The following is an 18,274-nucleotide window of genomic DNA, read 5'->3' on the forward strand; positions in this document are numbered from 1 at the left end:
ATAAATTCACCACTGATGCTCTCTGATTGCATAAATGACATGCTGCAGAATACATCCACAAGAGGAAAAGAAAAAACACCAGTGTAGAGGGGCCTTCGGTTTTTACGCATTTAATTCAATGTTCATATTGTCCTTGAGTTAAAGGCACCAATTCCCACGTATTCCTAATAAGGAGGGGTTGTTTGATTGAAGCCGAATGGGAGATTTGCTACATCACAAGAGATGGGGTTCTAGAATGCAGAATGTAGTTGGGAAGAGTGGTTTTGACCTAATGTTGGGTATCTCTCCTAGAAGTGGTGTGCTGTTGGTGCGGCTGTAAAATGTAGGATCTTGGGAGAAGCAGAGCAGTCAAAATATGAGCCTGGAGTGACTTTTAAAGATTCTGGAACTAAGAAAAGACTGTACCATGTGGATAGACATAATCTGACAGCTATTTGTTTCATAGGGCTCTCGATTGGACTGAAGAAGCCTTGATAGAAGTTTCAGCCTTCTATCGCCGGGAGAGACGGTGTACAGAACAAGATATGTCTTCCCCCCCTTTAAAGACTAGGATGAAGAATCTATGGATCTGAAGGAGAAACCAGACAGGTAAGATTCTGTTTCAGGGGTGGTGGTACATATTGTGAAGACTACTGTACTATGATGCCCCTCTCCATCTCAAGAATATGGCCTTGGGTGCAAGAATGAGCATCGCCACCCTTCTCCAGCATTCTGGCCAATCAGATGCGTATGGGGGGGGGGGAGGACACTTTTCTCTATCTCTGTTTTCTGCATACAGTACTAAGTGTGAGTTTATAAACTTCCACCCTGTCACCTCTTACAGGCCTTTTCTCAACGTTTTCTCATAGTGGGGTTGTGTCCATTACAGCTGCTTTAGAGAGATAAATTAAACAGATGAAAGATTCATGAGCGTAGAGATGAGATACTGAAGATGCGTCTTTGAATTTGATGATCTTGTGCACTTTTAAGAGAGCATAGGAGAAAAGAGAGGGATTAATGGAGCACATGGTCACCAAGATTATGGAATGAGGATAAATAAGAAATGTATCGAAACAAAAATTGATTAAAAAATGGGAATATGTAGAAGAATATTTTAGGAAGAAGAATATCCAAACGGAATTAAGGGTTTGTTTAAGCTAGAGGAGAACAGGGGATTTTGTTAAAAGAGCTAAGTGATAAGAAAAGGGAATTATATTAATATGACACAAATGGAGAAATGACAACGCAAGAATATAGTGAATAGGAGAAGTAAGCGACACATTAAGAGTTGGGAAGTGGTTTTATTCTTATATTTGTTGTATGGATTTGTTGCACAAATATTTTTATTGTACATGTTTTAAAGAATGAATCAATAAAGTTTACATTTAATTTTTTTTTTTTAAAAAAAGAGAGGATAAAGGGCACTTCTGAACATGTGCCGAGTGCACTGCTCTTTTGCCACCAGGTAGCCTACTACCGTGTTTCTCATATTTTAAGACGTCCCTATAAAATAAGCCATGGCACGATTTTCATGCTTTGAAAAAATATAAGACATACCCCGAAAATAAGCCGTAGTGCTACCGTAAGTGCAGTTCTGGAGGGCCTCGACAAAATACCCAGCAGCGCGCTCCGTGTCGAGCCCCGAGCCAGCGGGACCCAGCTGAAGCGCCGACAAAGCCTCAATCGTCCTGTGCTGGGAAACGTTGTGGCTGTGGGGTGGTGGAGGTTACTCTGGCTACCCGGCGCTGCTCCTTTCACCCTCCGCTGTTTGTGGCGTGCAGCAGCAGCAAACTGGAAGGGCCAAGCAGCGCCTCGTGGTCTGCAGAAACGCTCACACAGTGCAGGATTGTTTTCCAATTATCTCGGGACAGTCGCTCCACCTGGAGCCATAACTTGCCTTTCTCTTTTGCCGTGTAGCGCCAGCGATTATTCCCCTCCTCCCTTTCTGCCCGCTCTCTCTCCCCTCCTCCCTTCCTTTCCCCTTGGCACGGGACCCGCTGAAGCGCCGACAAAGCTCCCGGCAGCGCTGCGCAGAGCGCCCCGAGCCGCAGCAGGAGTGGGTGAGGGTAACGGAAGTCGGAAATGGTGTGTCTGCCGCGCGCCTTTCCTCTATGGTCTCTACGGGTGCCGCGGAGGAACATCCTGGTGGAATTGCGCTCGCCCCTGGCTTTGCATGGAGCACTGCCGAGCGGGCGAAGCCTGGGACGCCCCGGGAGGGAGCAGGAGGCGGCGGTGCCTGCGGCGGAAACAGGAACAGGACGGCGGAGAGGCCGAGAGCCACGGTGCTCCTCCTGAGGCTCAGGGCGCTCTGCGCAGCGCTGCCGGGAGCTTTGTCGGCGCTTCAGCGGGTCCCGCTGGCTCGGGGCTCCGTGCGGCGCACGCTGCTGGGCGCTTTGTCGGTGCTTGAGCAGCAGCAGCAACTTACCGGTTAGTAAAAGAAATAAAATAAGACACCCCCCGAAAATAAGCCATAGGCTTATTTTCTTGAGTAAAAATAAATATAAGACATGTCTTAAAATGTGAGAAACACGGTAACTATACTCATATATCTGAAAATATACCCTAAAACACATCTCCACCCCTAGGACTGAATGCTGGTTCAAATCAAGTCCTCCCTCTCCACTTGTGAATGATAAGCAGGTGGAATTATATTTCGATAGAACCGGCTTCAGTTGGCGTGGGAAAAGCTTTAGAACCATTCTGTGAAACACGAGCTTGCATACGGTGGTGTAGTGGTTAAGAGTGGTGGACTCGTAATCTGGTGAACCGGGTTCACGTCTCCGCTCCTCCACATGCAGCTGCTGGGTGATCTTGGAAGTCTCTCAGCCTCACTCACCTCACAGAGTGTTTGTTGTGGGGGAGGAAGGGAAAGGAGATTGTTAACTGTTTTGAGACTCCTTAGGGTAGTGTTAAAGCGGCATATAAATCCAAACTCCTCCTCCTCCTCCTCCCCTTCTTCTTCTTCTTCTTCTTCTTCTTCTTCTTCTTCTTCTTCTTCTTCTTCTTCTTCTTCTTCTTCTTCTTCTTCTTCTTCTTCTTCTTCTTCTTCTTTATCAATCCCCATAGGTGGTCAAGTATCTATTTTATTTATTGCACTTATATCTCACCTTTTTCTCCAAGGAGCTCAGGGTGGCATACATAGTTTCCCCATCCTCATTTCTTCTCCACAACCCTGTGAGTTAGGTTAGGCTGAGAGGCAGTGAATGGCCCAAGGTCACCCACCCAATGAGCTTCATGGCTGGGTGTGGATTTGAACCTTGGTCCCCCAGGTCCAAGCCTGGCACTCTTAACCATTAAACCACACTGGCTCTTACATAAAAGTAAAGCTTAATCTGGGCAAAACTGCACACTCTGGTTTAACTCTGGAGCCTGCATTGAATACCAGGCTTTTGCCTTGAAATGTGAAATTGCAATGGGGGTGCCCCTGAGCATGTGCAAAATGCCTTCCCTTGTTATGTAGCAGTCATCACTTTACATAGCGAGGATTTGAGGAATTCCTGGTCACAAGGCAGGACTCCTAGAGTCTTTAACCCCTGCTGCTCTCACGTTGTGGATAAAATATATGTATTTTTGCATTTTTCATATCTTTTGTTGTGGCTACGGAAAGTAGGTGCCATTTTGCCTACTCTCACCTTCCAAGTCTCATTCTGGGCCCATTGTGCTGATGAAGAAAAGCTGCATCCATGTGATTTCTGTCTGTTAGGTACCTGGCTGCAAATCAACAATGCATCAATCCCTAGATAGGACTGGCACAAGTCTGGATTTTCCCAGGTGTGTGTGTGCAATTTCCGAAATGTGGAGCTTTGTCCTGGGTGTTATGCAACTTTTGGGTCTTCCTAATTGGGTTGAAATATGGCAACCCTATAGTAGAGAAAACATACGGTAACTATTACAGGTAATGTGCCTTCGGAAGAATGTGTATATTACGGTACTCAGAATATAGGTATATTTTTAAAAAGTAAAGTCCGTCGAAAAATCGCGGTTTTTTGGCTCAAGAATTTTCGCGGAGGTCCTTTTTGAAGAACTGAATGGCAACCCTACTTTTTTTGGGGGGGGGGTTGGGGTTAGGAAGGGCGGCGGGGCTTTCGACGAATGGGGCGGGGTCTAACCAAGAGGCTGGCTGCATCGGCCGGAGACCGAGGCTTGCGAACATCTGTTTCCATTCGAGCTTGGAAGGAACAGCTGGGAGTGGGAGAAAGTGCGCAGGAGGCGGAGGGAGTAGCGTCTGCGCGCGCGCACGCGGCGTAGAGAGGAGCCGCAGCCGCGGACAGGCTGGTCACATTGGAGAGCGCATCATCGGGCGCATCAGCGGAAAGGGAAGTCGGAGGGCGTGCACACCCACTGCTCGGGCGGGCCCCTAAGCGACCAGGCAAGCGAGCAAGCAAGCAAGCAAGCAAGCGAAAGCCTTGAGCTTTTTTGGACAGCCGATCTGGATCCGGGGCCGGCCTCCCCGTCCAGCTTGCTTGGCGAGGCCCGCTCGCCTTTTTCTCCATGCAATGCACCGCCTCCCTTAGCGCGATGCAGCGGGCCGGAGGAGGAGCGGCGGCGGCGGCCGCGGAGCCCGGAGGCGGCGGAGGCGGCGAAGCGGTTGCAGCGGCAGCGGCCTCGTACCGGGTGCTGAGCCGCTTGCTGGGCTACGGCGGGGCCGAGTCAGCCGCAGCCGGGTTGGCGCTCGGCGGAGCCGTCGGGGAAAGCTCCGCTGCCGTCGCCGGGGATCGTGGAAGGGCAGGCGGGCTCCGAGGCTCGCAGCTCCTGGTCTTCCGCCCCGGCGAAGCGGGAGAGCCGTCGGGGGTTTCCCCATCCGCCTGCTTGCCCACGCCTTCGATGCCTCGACAGCCCTCGGAGCTGCTGTGCGCCAGGCACAGGTGCGCTCTCCTGGACGCGCCGAAAGGCGAGCCTGGAGGGGGACGATGCTGGAGCGGGGCGGCTGGCGGCCTTCTCTTCCCCCCGGGAGCCGGCCTGGAGTTGCAGCTGGCCGCCTTGGGGCTACACCAGGCTCCCCCGACGGCCCCGGGAGGGCCGGGCAAGCCTCCCGGAGATTGCCCGTGCCTGAGCCTCTTGCCTCCGCCGCCTCTGGCCCCGCCGCCCACGATACCCTTGTTGCCCCCGGGGGAAGAGACCAGCGACGCTCTGCTCGTGTTAGAAGCTCTCGGCCCCGACGAGGAAGACGAAGAGGAGGTGGAAGCGGCTGTCGGGCAGGCAGATTCCTCCAGCCCGGTCGTCGCGGCGGGTAGCCGCTTTCAAGCACCCGCTGCTGCAACCACCACTACTACCCCGGTTTCTGCTCCTCCACCACCTCCGGCAGGCCCGGTGCCCGCCGTCGGAGTCAACCGCCCGAACTCCTCCTCCGCCCCCTCGAGGAAAGGCTCCTTGAAGATTCGCCTGAGCCGCCTTTTCCGCACCAAAAGCTGCAGCGGAGCGTCGTGCAACCCAACAACCCCCGCTGGTGCACGTCGGGCCGGGGAGAGGGAGCTGCTGCAAGCCGCTGCCCCACGAGCCACCTCCGGCACGGCAGGGAGCCTCCCCGATGTGTCCCACCCTGGGTGTCGGGAGCAAGAGTCGGGCAGGTAAGAGGAAAGAATAGAAGGGGGGTGAGGAGAGGGAAGCTCTGGATCTGGTAAGGGGCCGTCTGTTGGAGGAGCGTCCTGGGTGTCAAAGGCTGAGCCTGGGACAATGGTTGTAACAGTGGATTCTCAAGTGCTTGTTTCCTGGCTATGGATTTAGGTAGGGAGTCTGTGAATAAAATATGGGGGCCCCAGGTAAGCCCCATCCTGCATAATCGAACACATGGCATGCTGCACCCACACCATTTGAATGGCAATGTCCATCAACTTGGGGGGGGCCTGCTCCCTCCAATATTTCATTGGGGGGGGGAGCTCAAAGGAACCTCAGCCTCCAGGAGTTGGCTCCTATGCTGTGAAGGATAGAGAATTTAGGTCTTGGCTTTTCTTGGGCAGGAAAATCTCTTCCCCTCCCCCAGTCTTCCTGGCTTCCACTTGGGATTAGGAGATTCTGCTTCCCACCCTTCTATCTACAACCACAAATGGTTTGCATGCAGAAGGTCCCAAGTTCACCTGCTGCTCTATTCTTTTGACTGGAAAGAATCTTCTTTTGAGAGCCTTGAGAGCCACTGCCAGACATCTACGTAGACCAGGCATCCCCAAACTGCGGCCCTCCAGATGTTTTGGCCTACAGCTCCCATAATCCCTACCTAACAGGACCAGTGGTCAGGGAATATGGGAATTGTAGTCCAAAACATCTGGAGGGCCGAAGTTTGGGGATGCCTGAGGTAGACCAATGTCCTGAGCTGGTATGCATCTTTCTGTGTTCTGTTAGAACTCCTAAGCCAGGCTTCCTCAAACTCAGCCCTCCAAATGTTTTGAAACTACAATTCCCCTCATCCCTGACCACTGGTCTTGCAAGCTAAGGACCATGGGAGTTGTAAGCAAATACATCTGGAGGGCCAAGTCTGAGGAAGCCTGTCCTAAGCCCTGAATACCAAAGGAAGACTTCACTGGTGATTGTGGAGGTTGGAGTTCTCTGGTGGCGAAAGGCTAGAAGCTGTGAACTGCCTGGGAAGGCGTTCACTCTTGAATGGGCTTGTGGGAGCTGGAGGGTAGATTCCCTTTCCCTCGTGGAACAGGAGAGGCATCTCACTCGATTCTCTCAAGATGTGGAAGACCTTTGACTGCAAAGGAACGCCCTGGTGTTGGGCAGCTAGAGCAGGGGGAGCCAACATGGTGCCCACTGGATGTTGTGGACTACAACCCCCATCAGCTCCAATAGCTAGGAATGATGGGAGTTGTAGTCCACCGCATCCGGAGGGGCAGCACGTTGGTTACACACAATCCCTAGGTGAGGGGTAACACATAGTGGGGGAACCAGTAGATAAACAACGACTGGTGGGTTTTCTGTCTTTAATTGTCACTTGGCAGTGTAAGTAAAGGTGGCTTATCTGAGACCTAGTGTTGTGTTTTCCAGTTGTGGACAGAAGGCTTTAAGGTTGAGGGAACTAAACATGGGTTTTCTCTGTGAGGCATAGGAGTCCTTTAAAAAAAAAAGGCCTTTGCTAATTTCACTATCCTCAGGGATTAAGAGTAAATAGTCTTGTGTTCACGTGTTGGATTAGTGGTTCACAGTGGCGGTATGGTGGATTCGCCAGTTTTTGAGGCCTAGATGATTCAATTAGACCAGGGGTCAGCAACCTTTTTCAGCCATGGGCCGGTCCACCATCCCTCAGACCATGTGGTGGGCCGGACTATATTTGGTGTGGGGGGGGAATGGACGAATTCCTATGCCCCACAAATCACCCAGAGATGCATTTTAAATAAAAGCACACATTCTACTCATGTAAAAACACACTGATTCCTGGACTATCCGCAGGCCGGATTGAGAAGGGGATTGGGCCGCATCTGGCCCCCAGGCCTTAGGTTGCCTACCCCTGAATTAGATGGAGAAGTCAGAGTTCAAGGAGCATTGCATAGTAGGATGAGACTGGCCTAGTTGTAATTTTTCAGTTACGTTTAGCGATAGTTCTTTATAGATAATAAAATTATTAGTACAGTATTATTATTAATGCTGTAGCATAGGTGTACCCTCCAGACATTGATGAACTACATCTCCCAGCAGCCCTAGCAAGCATGGCCAATGGCCAGGGATGATGGGAGCTGTAGTTCAGTAGCATCTGGAGGGCCGTTGGTTCCCCAGACCCGCTGTGCTGCAAAGCTTTCTAAGTATAATTTATTATTTTTATCCTTAAAACAATATAGAGGCTAATGGACTCTTGTCTTGCCCAAGGGCAGGTGGCAAGACATTTAAAATCTAATGTTGGCAAACAGCAGAGTATATAATCCTGGGGTTCACGAACCAGTTCTCAACTTTGTAGGTTACAGCTGGTGATTAGTATAAATTCTTTTCGGTCTGTTCTTTCACAGCTCAGTGGTAGAAGATGCGCTTTCCATTCAAAAGTTCCCAGGCATCTCCAGTAAATGGTGCTGGTGGAAAAGGGCATGGAAGGGCCTCTTTGCATGACAGTGGAAAAGTCTGGGATAAAGAGACCAGTGGTTTGGTTAGGGCAGCTTTATTCATTTATGTTGCACCTAATGAAAAACCAAGCTGGTGTGTGTATGTGTTTGTTTATTTCTTACAATTATTTTACACCCTGCCTTTCAGAATACAAACCCTTCTGAGGCGGCAGCTTACAAGAAGTACTGCCACTACTTTTTGTTTTTAAGGCCCATGTGTGTGTAAATGGGTGTGTGTAAATGGGTGTGTGTAAGACAGCAAGCAGGGGTGGTAGAGTGGAAAGACCCATAATTATTTGTTTTGCTTATAAAGCCATTCCTATTCCAATGGAAACTAGAGTTGGCGAGACTCCTGGGTTTGTATCTCTACTTAGACTTGAAGTTTGCCACTCACTCTTAGCTACCGGTAGTTCTTGCTGAGGGGGTGGGCTTGTGTCTGGTTCGTACCAATTCAGATTGCATAAGAGGTGTTGCATGACGGACTCCTCCTCCTACACAATAATGCCAAAATGCTGGTTTTCTTTGTGGAGGAATTGCACGTGTTCATGGAGGAATATTCTACCAGGTTGACCCCTCCTTCCATCCAGTGTGGTTCAGCCCATGTACAGATTTGTCATCTCTGTGAGGACCGGGCCATTGCATTTCCTGCTTCACAGAGGTATTGTGAATATAAAATGGGGACAGGAGCGGGGGGTCAGGTATCCCAAACCCTTTGGTAGAAGAATGAGAGAAAAATAAAACCAGTACAGCAATATGAAGAAGACACGTTTTTGGACTAATGCTCCAGAGGGAATCGTGTGAAGAAAGATCATCTATGTCTTTGAGACAGAGTTGAAGAGGCTTGTGAAGGATATTTTGTTGAGTATATTGGGTTTATGCCACCTTCCACGCTTTCTAGAGGGGTAGGGTCTCACTCTTTGGGGGTCTTCATGGACAGCCACCTCTTGTGTATGGTATAGCTCTAGGTTCCCTGCATCGAGGAGGGATTAGTGGGCCTACATGGCCCATTCCAACTCTGGCCGCATCTACATTTGAACCACATGCCCTCCCGCAAAGAATCCTGGGAGCTGTAGTTTAAAGGTACCAGGAATTGTAGCTCTGTGGGGGGGGTAAGCCACAGTTCCCAGGATTCCTTGAGGGGGGATTCATATGGATGTGATCTCTAACTCCAGGCATAGTTGGCATGGATGGGTTCCATTTTGTGTTCAAGAGGTGGCTGCCTTTCACCTCTGAAGTGAGAGAAAATTCCCACCAAAAAACAACAGACAGGCAGGATTCCCCCCCCCCCAAAAAATTGGGCTGGACTTTGTTTCTGTCTAGTTATCTATTGCTCTCGCTTACAAAATGTGGTTTGGGTTATCTATGGAGGTTTTCCCCACAAAGCATTTATTTCATTTTTCTCTGCTCTGTCAGGGGTTTCTGAACTGCAGAGGTTAATGGCGGAGGAAGGGTCCAAGAGTCCGAAAGGTGGGGAGGGAAGTCTATTATGTATTGGAACAATTTGATTGTAAGGTGTGTATTTGTAAATTTTTGAAAACATATATGAGAAACACACTTTTTCATCTTAAGGCATTTTAGTTACCTCATACACACCACAACTTTAAAGCACACACCCCCACAGGAAAAATGGTGGGAGTTGTAGTTTGAGGTTGTTGGGAATTGTAGCTCTGTGAGGGGTAAACTACCCTTTCCAGGGTTCTTTGGGGCAGGGTGTGTGCTTTAAATTTATGGTGCGTAGTGGAATAATTTGTGGTGTGCATGCACTGTGGTCTACACACCTGTTCCACGGTTTGATTTTCGCTGCTGGGAGAAGAAGGTGGACTAAATTACCACCGATTTGTCAGCATGGCCCCTTGGAAAATTGGGTACTTAAAATGTGTGATAGAATATGGTTTCCTGTTAACGAGCGCTGACATAATTTGTGGCGTCTAGCCACATTTTCTGTTTGTGGTTTCTGGGCCCAGGTACCTATGCGGGATAGACTGTGTTGAAAAGGAGCTCCCTTCCAAAATGTTGGAGGAAAATGGAGTACCATTGCAAATGTCCCTTGTTCCATCCCCTGGTAAAACTTAGATTTTTGGGGGAGGGGTGCACTTTCAAATTAAGCACACCTGTGCAGCGGCTGGACTGATGGTCAGTGAGAGTAAAAAGAGGATAGAACCTCTTCACTCACACTTTTCTGTGGTTAAAGATTGGGTGGGGAGGAAGGGATTTGTGTATTGGGACTGGGTGATATATCGTCCCAAACTGGTTTGAAGTCCATATTGTGATAATTGGTTTCATAATTTTTAACTTGGCAATATATTGCAGATTATGGTGTATGTGTGTTATGCAAAAATTACTATTCAGGGGGAAAAACATGAATCCAGCCGATGCCTCTCCATAGCTCCATCCATATTTCGGACATCGTGATATATCAGTATATTGCGATGTCTAGCTGGTGATACATCAGAATGCTGAAAGCCAGATATGACCCATCCCTTTTGTGCATATGGTATGTATAGAGTGGGAAAGGGTGCCAGATTAGTTAAACGCAGTCAAAGACACTCACCAAATAGCGATAATAGCGTAGAAATTGACCTTGAAAAACAAATGTGTTTTTATAATGTCATAAAAGTAGTTTGAAAAATCCAAGCATAAAGGGGGCAGAAGTAGCAGAACAAGAGCAGGTTGGTGCTTTGTGAACAAGCAAGCGTTATTGATTTAATTTAATTCCTGCCCTTCTAACATCTTTAACACAGAAATCTGGTTGACTCTGTAAAGCAGGCATAGGCAACCTTGGCTCTCCAGATGTTTTGGAACTACAACTCCCATGATCCCTGACCACTGGCCTGTTAGCTAGGGATCATGGGAGTTGTAGTTCCAAAACATCTGGAGAGCCAAGGTTGCCTATGCCTGCTGTAAAGTGACCACAACTTCTAAGGGAAACTTTATTGGGGTGCTGATGCCCCTGAAGAATGCCAGTCTTTCACCTTGGATACTAGTGATTCCTCAAATCACGTCTAGTTAGATTGAGTTTAATAACTGCCACCATGGGGTATAGAAGCTTCGTTGCATCTTAATTCTTAAGGATGGGGGCTTGGAAGCCAGATGACGACGTAGCCCTCTGATAGCTGAGGCATGCATTATTATTTTTTCCTGAATTAAAGCCAGGAGCCTGCTTCATTCTCCCAGGTGGAAAGTTGTATTTAAGGTGTGTTTTAGAGTAAAACCTCAAACTCCCTAAATCAGCATCACAGGGGCTGAATGAACAGAATGATTGGGTTTGTCTTATTTACTTCAAATATTTTCAGCCTGGCTCCCCTACCCTTTTTGAGGCAGCTTATGAGTTAACAATGCAGCGCGATACCATTCATGCCTGCTTGGAAGTTAGCCTCACTGAGCCAAATGACACTACCAGGTAAACGTGCATAGGAATGCAGCCCTATGAGCTTGCAAACCAGCCTGTGTTGAAATAGTGTGCTTCCTTGTTGCCGCTACCCTCTCCCTATCCTCCTTATAATCAGAGAGTATAATTCAAAAGCAGAGTTTTTGGATCTCTTGAGGCAGCATTCGTGGGTAGAAGGATGGAGCCTCTTGAGAGGTGAACAGACACCCAACATTGTCTTATTTACAGGATCATCTGTCCGTCTTTTTTATAGAAAACAGAGATTGATGCGAACGCAAAGTGCCTTTTCTCCAGTTGCTTTCGGTCCCCTCTTCACGGGTAAGTGTCCAGCTTGATTTCTCTCTCCTTTTCGCTCAAAGGAAGTGCTTGTGGTTTTATTAATCTGTGCATGTATAATGTGTTGCTGTGGGTCTTTAAACCTAAGAATAGTACCACTTTTTATTTTTTAAAAAACCCATAACTAGCTTTGGAGTGATTCTGCCTTTTGGGGGGGGGACTGGTGCTGTGCCCCTGCTCACTCTGCTTGCCCCCCCCCCTTTGCAATCTAGGTTTGGGTTGAGGCACTACAAATCCTCCGAAGGGGGCTGCGTGATGACATCCTTACATTTTTATTATATTTCAGTGTAAGCCTTTAAAAAAATACTTTGTGCACATAGTGTCTGTGTGTGATGTGTAGTAAAACATATCTTTGCAAACACAGGGCAGGATGAGACTACTCTTGGAGCCCAGCCTCCCTCATCCCAGCTGGCATAACCAATGACCATGGATGGGTGGGAGTTTCAATTTAGCAACATCCGGGGACCCAGGATGGGGGAAAGGCTCTTTAGAGAGTCCTTCCTCTTGTACTCTGGGGAGAGGTGTGGCACCCAAAAACACTTAGCAAATCAGAGGATGTCCAGTTGCTCCAACTTTACCGAGGATACTCTAAAATTCACCACTATCAGTAACTATCCCTAATTCCTAATTAGAGTAGAGTGGAGTGGATTAAGGGACTTTATTAGAGTGCAAACAACTCTTCCAGCAACTCACCTATACAGTCATACCTCGGGTTACAGCTGCTTCAGGTTGCGTTTTTTTGGGTTGTGCTCCGCGCCGAACCCGGAAGTACCAGAATGGGTTACATCCGGGTTTCGACGCATGTGCAGAAGCACCAAATTGCGACCCACGGGTTGCGAACGTGCCTCCCACACAGATCACGTTCGCAAACCCGAGCATCCACTGTATATAACAGCCCTAGGCTCCTTTAGGAGGAAGGACTGAAAGGAAATTAAAGAAATAAATACATTAACCCTCTGGCCAAGTTGGGTTTAATATCGGCAACTAGACTGAGAGGACAAAGGCATTAGTGTGGTGCTAGGAAAATTTGCATGGGCTCACCCAGATCAGAGAATATTATTATTATTATTATTATTATTATTATTATTATTATTATTAAAAAGTTAGTGGTTAAAAAATAAATCCACAAAATCAGAGACCACAAAGTTGCATCTAAGGAAACGGAGGGCAAAATGCTGATTCTAACTTCTAGCAGTTTCCTACTTGATGTAACAGCAAGTAGGTTGCAGTTCAGTTTGACCTTTGGAGTCAGACACCGAAAGTGCCTCTCCGCCCTTGTGGCAGAGGATGCATTTGAGAATCTAGAGGGCGGAGGATCCGACTCCATTCCAAACACCTAGCAAAAGGAGGGCAAGCCTATGTGATCTATGGCTTGTTGTGTTCAATGGTGCTTACTCCAGAGTTGTTATAGGAGTGCAATAGGGAGCTTGGCTTTGACTTCAACGCTAGAGAATAACTTGATTCATTTCCTGGTTTCAAATATAGGTCAGGGCAAGTTTATGCTTGTCTTATCCATTGCGTATTGTTTGGGGTGGGGAGATCATCACCAGGTGTATTACGTGCTGTTAGTGAGCTGTTTAGAAGGGAAGGCAGGGTGGCCCATTCAGATACACACCATCAGATGATGATCGTTAATTTCTATCATTAACATTCCAGGGATACAGGGTTGCTTTCCATGCAAGTCTTGCTCAGAGCAGACCCGTTGAAATTAATCAACATGACTAACTTGGGGACCATTAATTTCAGAGTAACACCTAACTGAATGCAGCTTGTGGTTTCTACGTTTGCTCTATTAAGCTCTTCAATTTAAAGTGTGTGTGTGTTTTGGGGAGGCATTTCAATGTTGTTCAACGTCATCCCTCTTCGAGATGTCTAGAAATCTTCTAAATTTGACAAGTCATGAAGGAGAGCTGGGTGCAGTTGCTTAGTGGCAAGGGAAAAGGCAATCTGCACATGTTTATAGGCAGCTGCATCAGATGATCGCAGGCCTGGCAGTGAAAAAATAACTCCTGGGGATTGGGTGCTGGCTTGAACGCAAGTCCCTGTGGTGCTCTGGGATGCTGCTGGTTCTAATATCTACTTTCCCCACATCTTCCTAGGTGAGACAGTGTCTTTGGTTGATGTCGACATCTCCCAGCGCGGTCTGACGTCCCCACACCCTCCGACACCGCCACCTCCCCCACGGCGAAGCCTCAGCCTTTTGGGTACTGCTTGTCTCCTGAACTATCTTTTGCAAAACTGCACATTTCGCCCTCTCCCCTCCCCCCCAAGAATAGTCCCTGCCCCATCTTTTCCATCTGCTGCTTTGTAATGATCTTTTTCAGTGAACGGAAGGAAGCCTCTTTAAAACCCATTTGGTGTGTAGCACTTCGCAGCCTTCAGGTTTTTGTTCTCAGAGAAGCCGCCTTGTGTCATCTTCTGTGCTCTCTTCCTCCCCCTCATCCCCAAATCCTGCGCAGCACAACCAAAACCGGAGCCAAGAAGTTAAATCCAGCAGCCTTTATGCATTATGCAAAGTTGCCTGTTTGTTTTGCATAATTTCACTGCTTTTGCTCCCCATGGTGGAAGGGTAAAGAGTCAAATACGTCACACTGATCTCTCTCCCTTGACTCCTGGAATTCCTATTCATACCCTTTTTGGCTTTTGAGATACTGCTTAGGGTTGCCCCCTCTCTCTGTCTGTGTATTTTTTTAAAAAACCAAACCTACGTATTTACATAGTTACAACGTCCAGAAGCTGGCTTGCTTTCTAAAAAGAAAAGGATAACTGAGATTCTTGCAGACGGATCATTTGTGTGCGTACTTGAAAACAAGTCCATATATAATTATAAAATAGTGCAGCAATAGAACTGCTGGCACATTTGCAAAGCTAAGCAGGGTCCAGTATGGTTTCGCATTGGATGGGAGACTGCGTGTTGAGATTCCTGCATTTCAGGAGGTTTGGAATAGATGAGCCCCAGGGTCCCTTCCAGCTCTTATGATTTTATGATCAGAGATGGGGAACCTATGGCTCTCCAAATGTTGCCGGACTCCAACTCCCATCAGCCCCAGCCAACGTGGTCAGGGATGGTGGGAGCTACCTTAGCCCTGCTAGATTTAAACAAACGAAGCTGCCTGCACCTGCTCATTATGTTCCATCTAGCTCAGGAATGTTGCAGCATTTATTATATGCACAGCCTTAAATTTGATTTCCTTTCTAAAGCTCAGAAGCAGTTGTGTCTCTTTGAATGGACTCCTATCCCTGCACTTGCACCATCACCACCCTCTTTATGTTGGGCATCAGATCTTCCCCTTGAACAGCTGGAAATGCACTTGGATTTTGCCACCCTTTAGGATGAATGAACTTCCTGCATCGCGCTTCATGCGCTCCTTTTGTGCGTGGGAGGCTGGCGACAAGAGAGGGCTGGCGCTTTAACAAAGGAGATGGTACGGAGTGCGTAGAAAGCTAGATGCTACGGAAAGTTTTAGGCTAGATCAGGGTTTCCCAAACTTGGGTCTCCAGCTGTTCCTGGACTACAACTCCCATCATCCCTAGCTAGCAGGACAAGTGGTCAGGGATGATGGGAATTGTAGTCCCCTCCCTCAGAAACAAACCCAGCTGGAGACCCAAGTTTGGGAAACCCTGAAATTGGTGTTGCAAGAGAGATGGAGTCTCATCACTTGCTGCTACGGGTAGGACTATGGGCAGCATGCTATCATCTCACTGTTACAACAAAGCAGGGACCTTCCTGTGCAAGGGTCACATTCCTTCCTGGTTGTGGGTGAGGCCAGAATGCACAGGGTGGAATCTTGTGTTCTAGCCACGCAAGCCAGAAGTTTCTACATGTGTGTGCACATGCATATCTCTCCATCATCCGCCCAAGCGAGCAGCAGTAGGTATTATCCCAGATCAAGGGCACTTTCCAGCCTGGCAAAAGCAGTCAAGGAGGGCGAAAAGCAGGCCAGTGATGAAGGAAGTAGTTTGGAGAGAGCCCCGAGGGGCCAGATGGACAGCTGCATTTGGCTCCTTTGCCTGAGATTCCCTGCTATATAAAGGCAGGCAGAGTGGCAGCATTGCCAGCGTCTAGGGTGGGGGACTTGTGGCCCTCCAGATGCCAGGGGTAATGCGAGCTGCATTCCAGCAACATCTGGAGGAGCGCAGGTCCCACGTCCTTGAGATGAAGCTTCTACTCATTTCAAGCCAGGAAGCCCTCCTTCGGGGCCTGTTTGGCATGTCCTCCACCTTTGCAAATGGAACCAGCCAACTGTGTGTTATGGCTTGGCAGGTGCTTGGCAGCTCCTCCTCCCTGTTTTGCAGTCACAGACAAAGCCAGGAAGTTTCGCTAAGTCCCTTGGTGGGCATGTCTGGTGGGCTGTGCTGGCGTGGCTGAACCTTCCAAGCTGTTACACCTGCTTTGTGTAAAATATAGCTGTGCTATTAAAAAAAACCAACCACCAACCCAGCTTCTGCATCTCTCAGGTTTAAACTTGATTCTTTGGTGCAGCAATAAAATTGCCTGCACAATTGCAAAGCTAAGCAGGGTTCGGTATGGTTTCAAATTGGATGGGAGACTGCATGCTGAGATTCCTGCATTTTGGGGGGGGGGTTGGCTAGATGACCCTCGGGGTCCCATCTGCCTGTGATTCTATGATCATCTTGAGATCTGGTCTTTTGAAGGATTTTGCATCCCGCAAGTCAATATATGAAATTTTGCATCTTCAGCAGCATATGTGTGTGTGCATATGTGTGCATACATGTTCGGACACCTTTGTGCCTATGGGAATGTAATCGCTCACATTATTAAATGGTGGTAAACAATCCCAGGAATAAACGGCTTATGGGCAACCATATTGTCTAAGAGACCATCAAAAGATGAAGCATTGCAGCATCTGAAGTTGTTCTCTCTCCCACCCCCCACCCCCCAGCCAAGAAAACTTCCTGAAAGGGTAGCTTTTCATCTTAGTACCCAAGATAGTCAATGCTTTACAATCTGTGCATGCCACAAATAAGTATGGATAAACCTTTGCTAAGCATGTGTCTTCACGTTTTTTTATTGATGTAGAAGACTCTTAAGATGAATGTTTGGGTCTTGGAGAAGGTGAAGCTAATGCGAGCCTGTCTTACACCCATTTGAGTTTTTCTTAGTTCCTGGACATTTCAATTATTTTTATGTTCTTCTTCTAGACGATATCAGTGGGACACTGCCTACATCTGTCTTAGTGGGTCCGATGGGGTCTTCGTCCCTCCAGTCTTTTCCTCTGCCTCCGCCGCCTCCGCCGCACGCCCCGGGTCAGTTTAGCTTTGATCCTCATGGTTTCCAAAAAACTCCACTGTCCATTTCCGCCTCCCCTCCCTGGTGCTGGGGTTTCCATTTTAATTACTGGATTTTTGGACTCAAGGCGGTGTGCAAGAAACAGAATAGTATGCAAAAAAATAAAATAAAAATCCACGGCACTGCATGCAAGGCTGGAGATGCCAAGCAATGTGCACAGAATTCAGCTGAAACCCTCTCCTCCTGGCCCCTTTTCAAGACTCCTGACAAATTTTGCCTTGCTCCTATTAGCTACTAAAAGTCTGGAGCAGAATTTTGCAGATACTTTAACTTTCAAATGATTGGAGTAATTGTATATACGGTAGAGTCATGGGCGTTCTGGGTTGCTGTTTTTATCCACAGCTGCTGATGTCAGCACTCTTGCTCCTTGGTGCAATGGATTTGACTTGCTGGTAGTGAACTTGCCTGCACGTCCTGACACTGGTGTAACAGGTGTCTGCAATTGGGGGCAGGGAGCACCACCTTAGCTGTGCTCTGCCTTCTTGTTTGCTCTCCCCTAGAAGTGAGTGGTGTCGCACAGTGAGCCAGCAGTGATACTAGTAACCAGTGAAGCTGCTGTACTGGTGGACAGGGCAGCTAAGGGGAGGCAGGGTCAACTGGTTTTCTTCCCATTTTCTTCCCTTGCAAAAATAAAAAAAATACAGCAGATACTTAAGCATGCTTCTTGGACCACAGCGTCAGAGGGGGAAACTTGGGGCCCCTGGAAGTCTTGCATTTCTAGGAGTCCGCTTCAAATATCCCTGTAATTTTTCAGCTGGTTATGCCAAAAGTGGTGGGCAGAAAAGCCTCTGGAATAGAGCTTTTTGAACTTTTGATGCTAGTCACACACTTTTTAGACATGCATTATTTTGTGACACCGTAATTAAGTTTTGCATCATTTCGCGGCACAGTAATTCAGTTTTACTCGCAAACCGGAGGTTAAACTAACCCCTTTCCAGCCCCAGGAGGAGCATGAGGAGTGCTTGCCCGACACACTTATACACTGCAGCTGACACACAGCTCTACTCTAGAAAAGTTTCTGAATGAACATGGCTCAGTGGGATGGTGGGGCATGGGAAGGCTGAGATACAGTGGTACCTCTACTTACGAATGTTTCTACGTACGAATGGAGCTCCGTCTGCCACCTTGGATGCGGTTTAGATAGGATTTTTTCTACTTAGGAATTTTTAGATAGGGTTGCTTCTACTTACGCTTTTTTTCTCCCAATGCATTCCTATGGGATTCGACTTACAATTT

At 48.0% G+C, this 18,274-nt stretch overlaps 1 protein-coding gene across 2 annotated transcripts in view; it reads left to right on the top strand.

The window, feature by feature from the left end:
• The first annotated feature begins 4,272 nt into the window (after positions 1–4,272).
• Positions 4,273–18,274, top strand: part of SOCS7 (suppressor of cytokine signaling 7) — a 31,442-nt gene continuing 17,440 nt past the window's right edge. The window contains exons 1-4 of one of the 2 annotated variants that reach the window (XM_060281444.2): positions 4,273–5,546; positions 11,645–11,709; positions 13,827–13,931; positions 16,891–16,995. In XM_060281444.2, the coding sequence (XP_060137427.2) occupies positions 4,471–5,546; positions 11,645–11,709; positions 13,827–13,931; positions 16,891–16,995 (1,351 nt within the window). In that variant the 5' untranslated portion in view covers positions 4,273–4,470. The remainder of the gene's footprint in view (positions 5,547–11,644; positions 11,710–13,826; positions 13,932–16,890; positions 16,996–18,274) is intronic. The other variant, XM_035135530.3, reaches the window with a different exon arrangement.

Source organism: Zootoca vivipara, chromosome 12 (assembly GCF_965207765.1).
Source record: "Zootoca vivipara chromosome 12, rZooViv2.hap1.1, whole genome shotgun sequence".
Taxonomy (NCBI): Eukaryota; Metazoa; Chordata; class Lepidosauria; order Squamata; family Lacertidae; genus Zootoca; species Zootoca vivipara.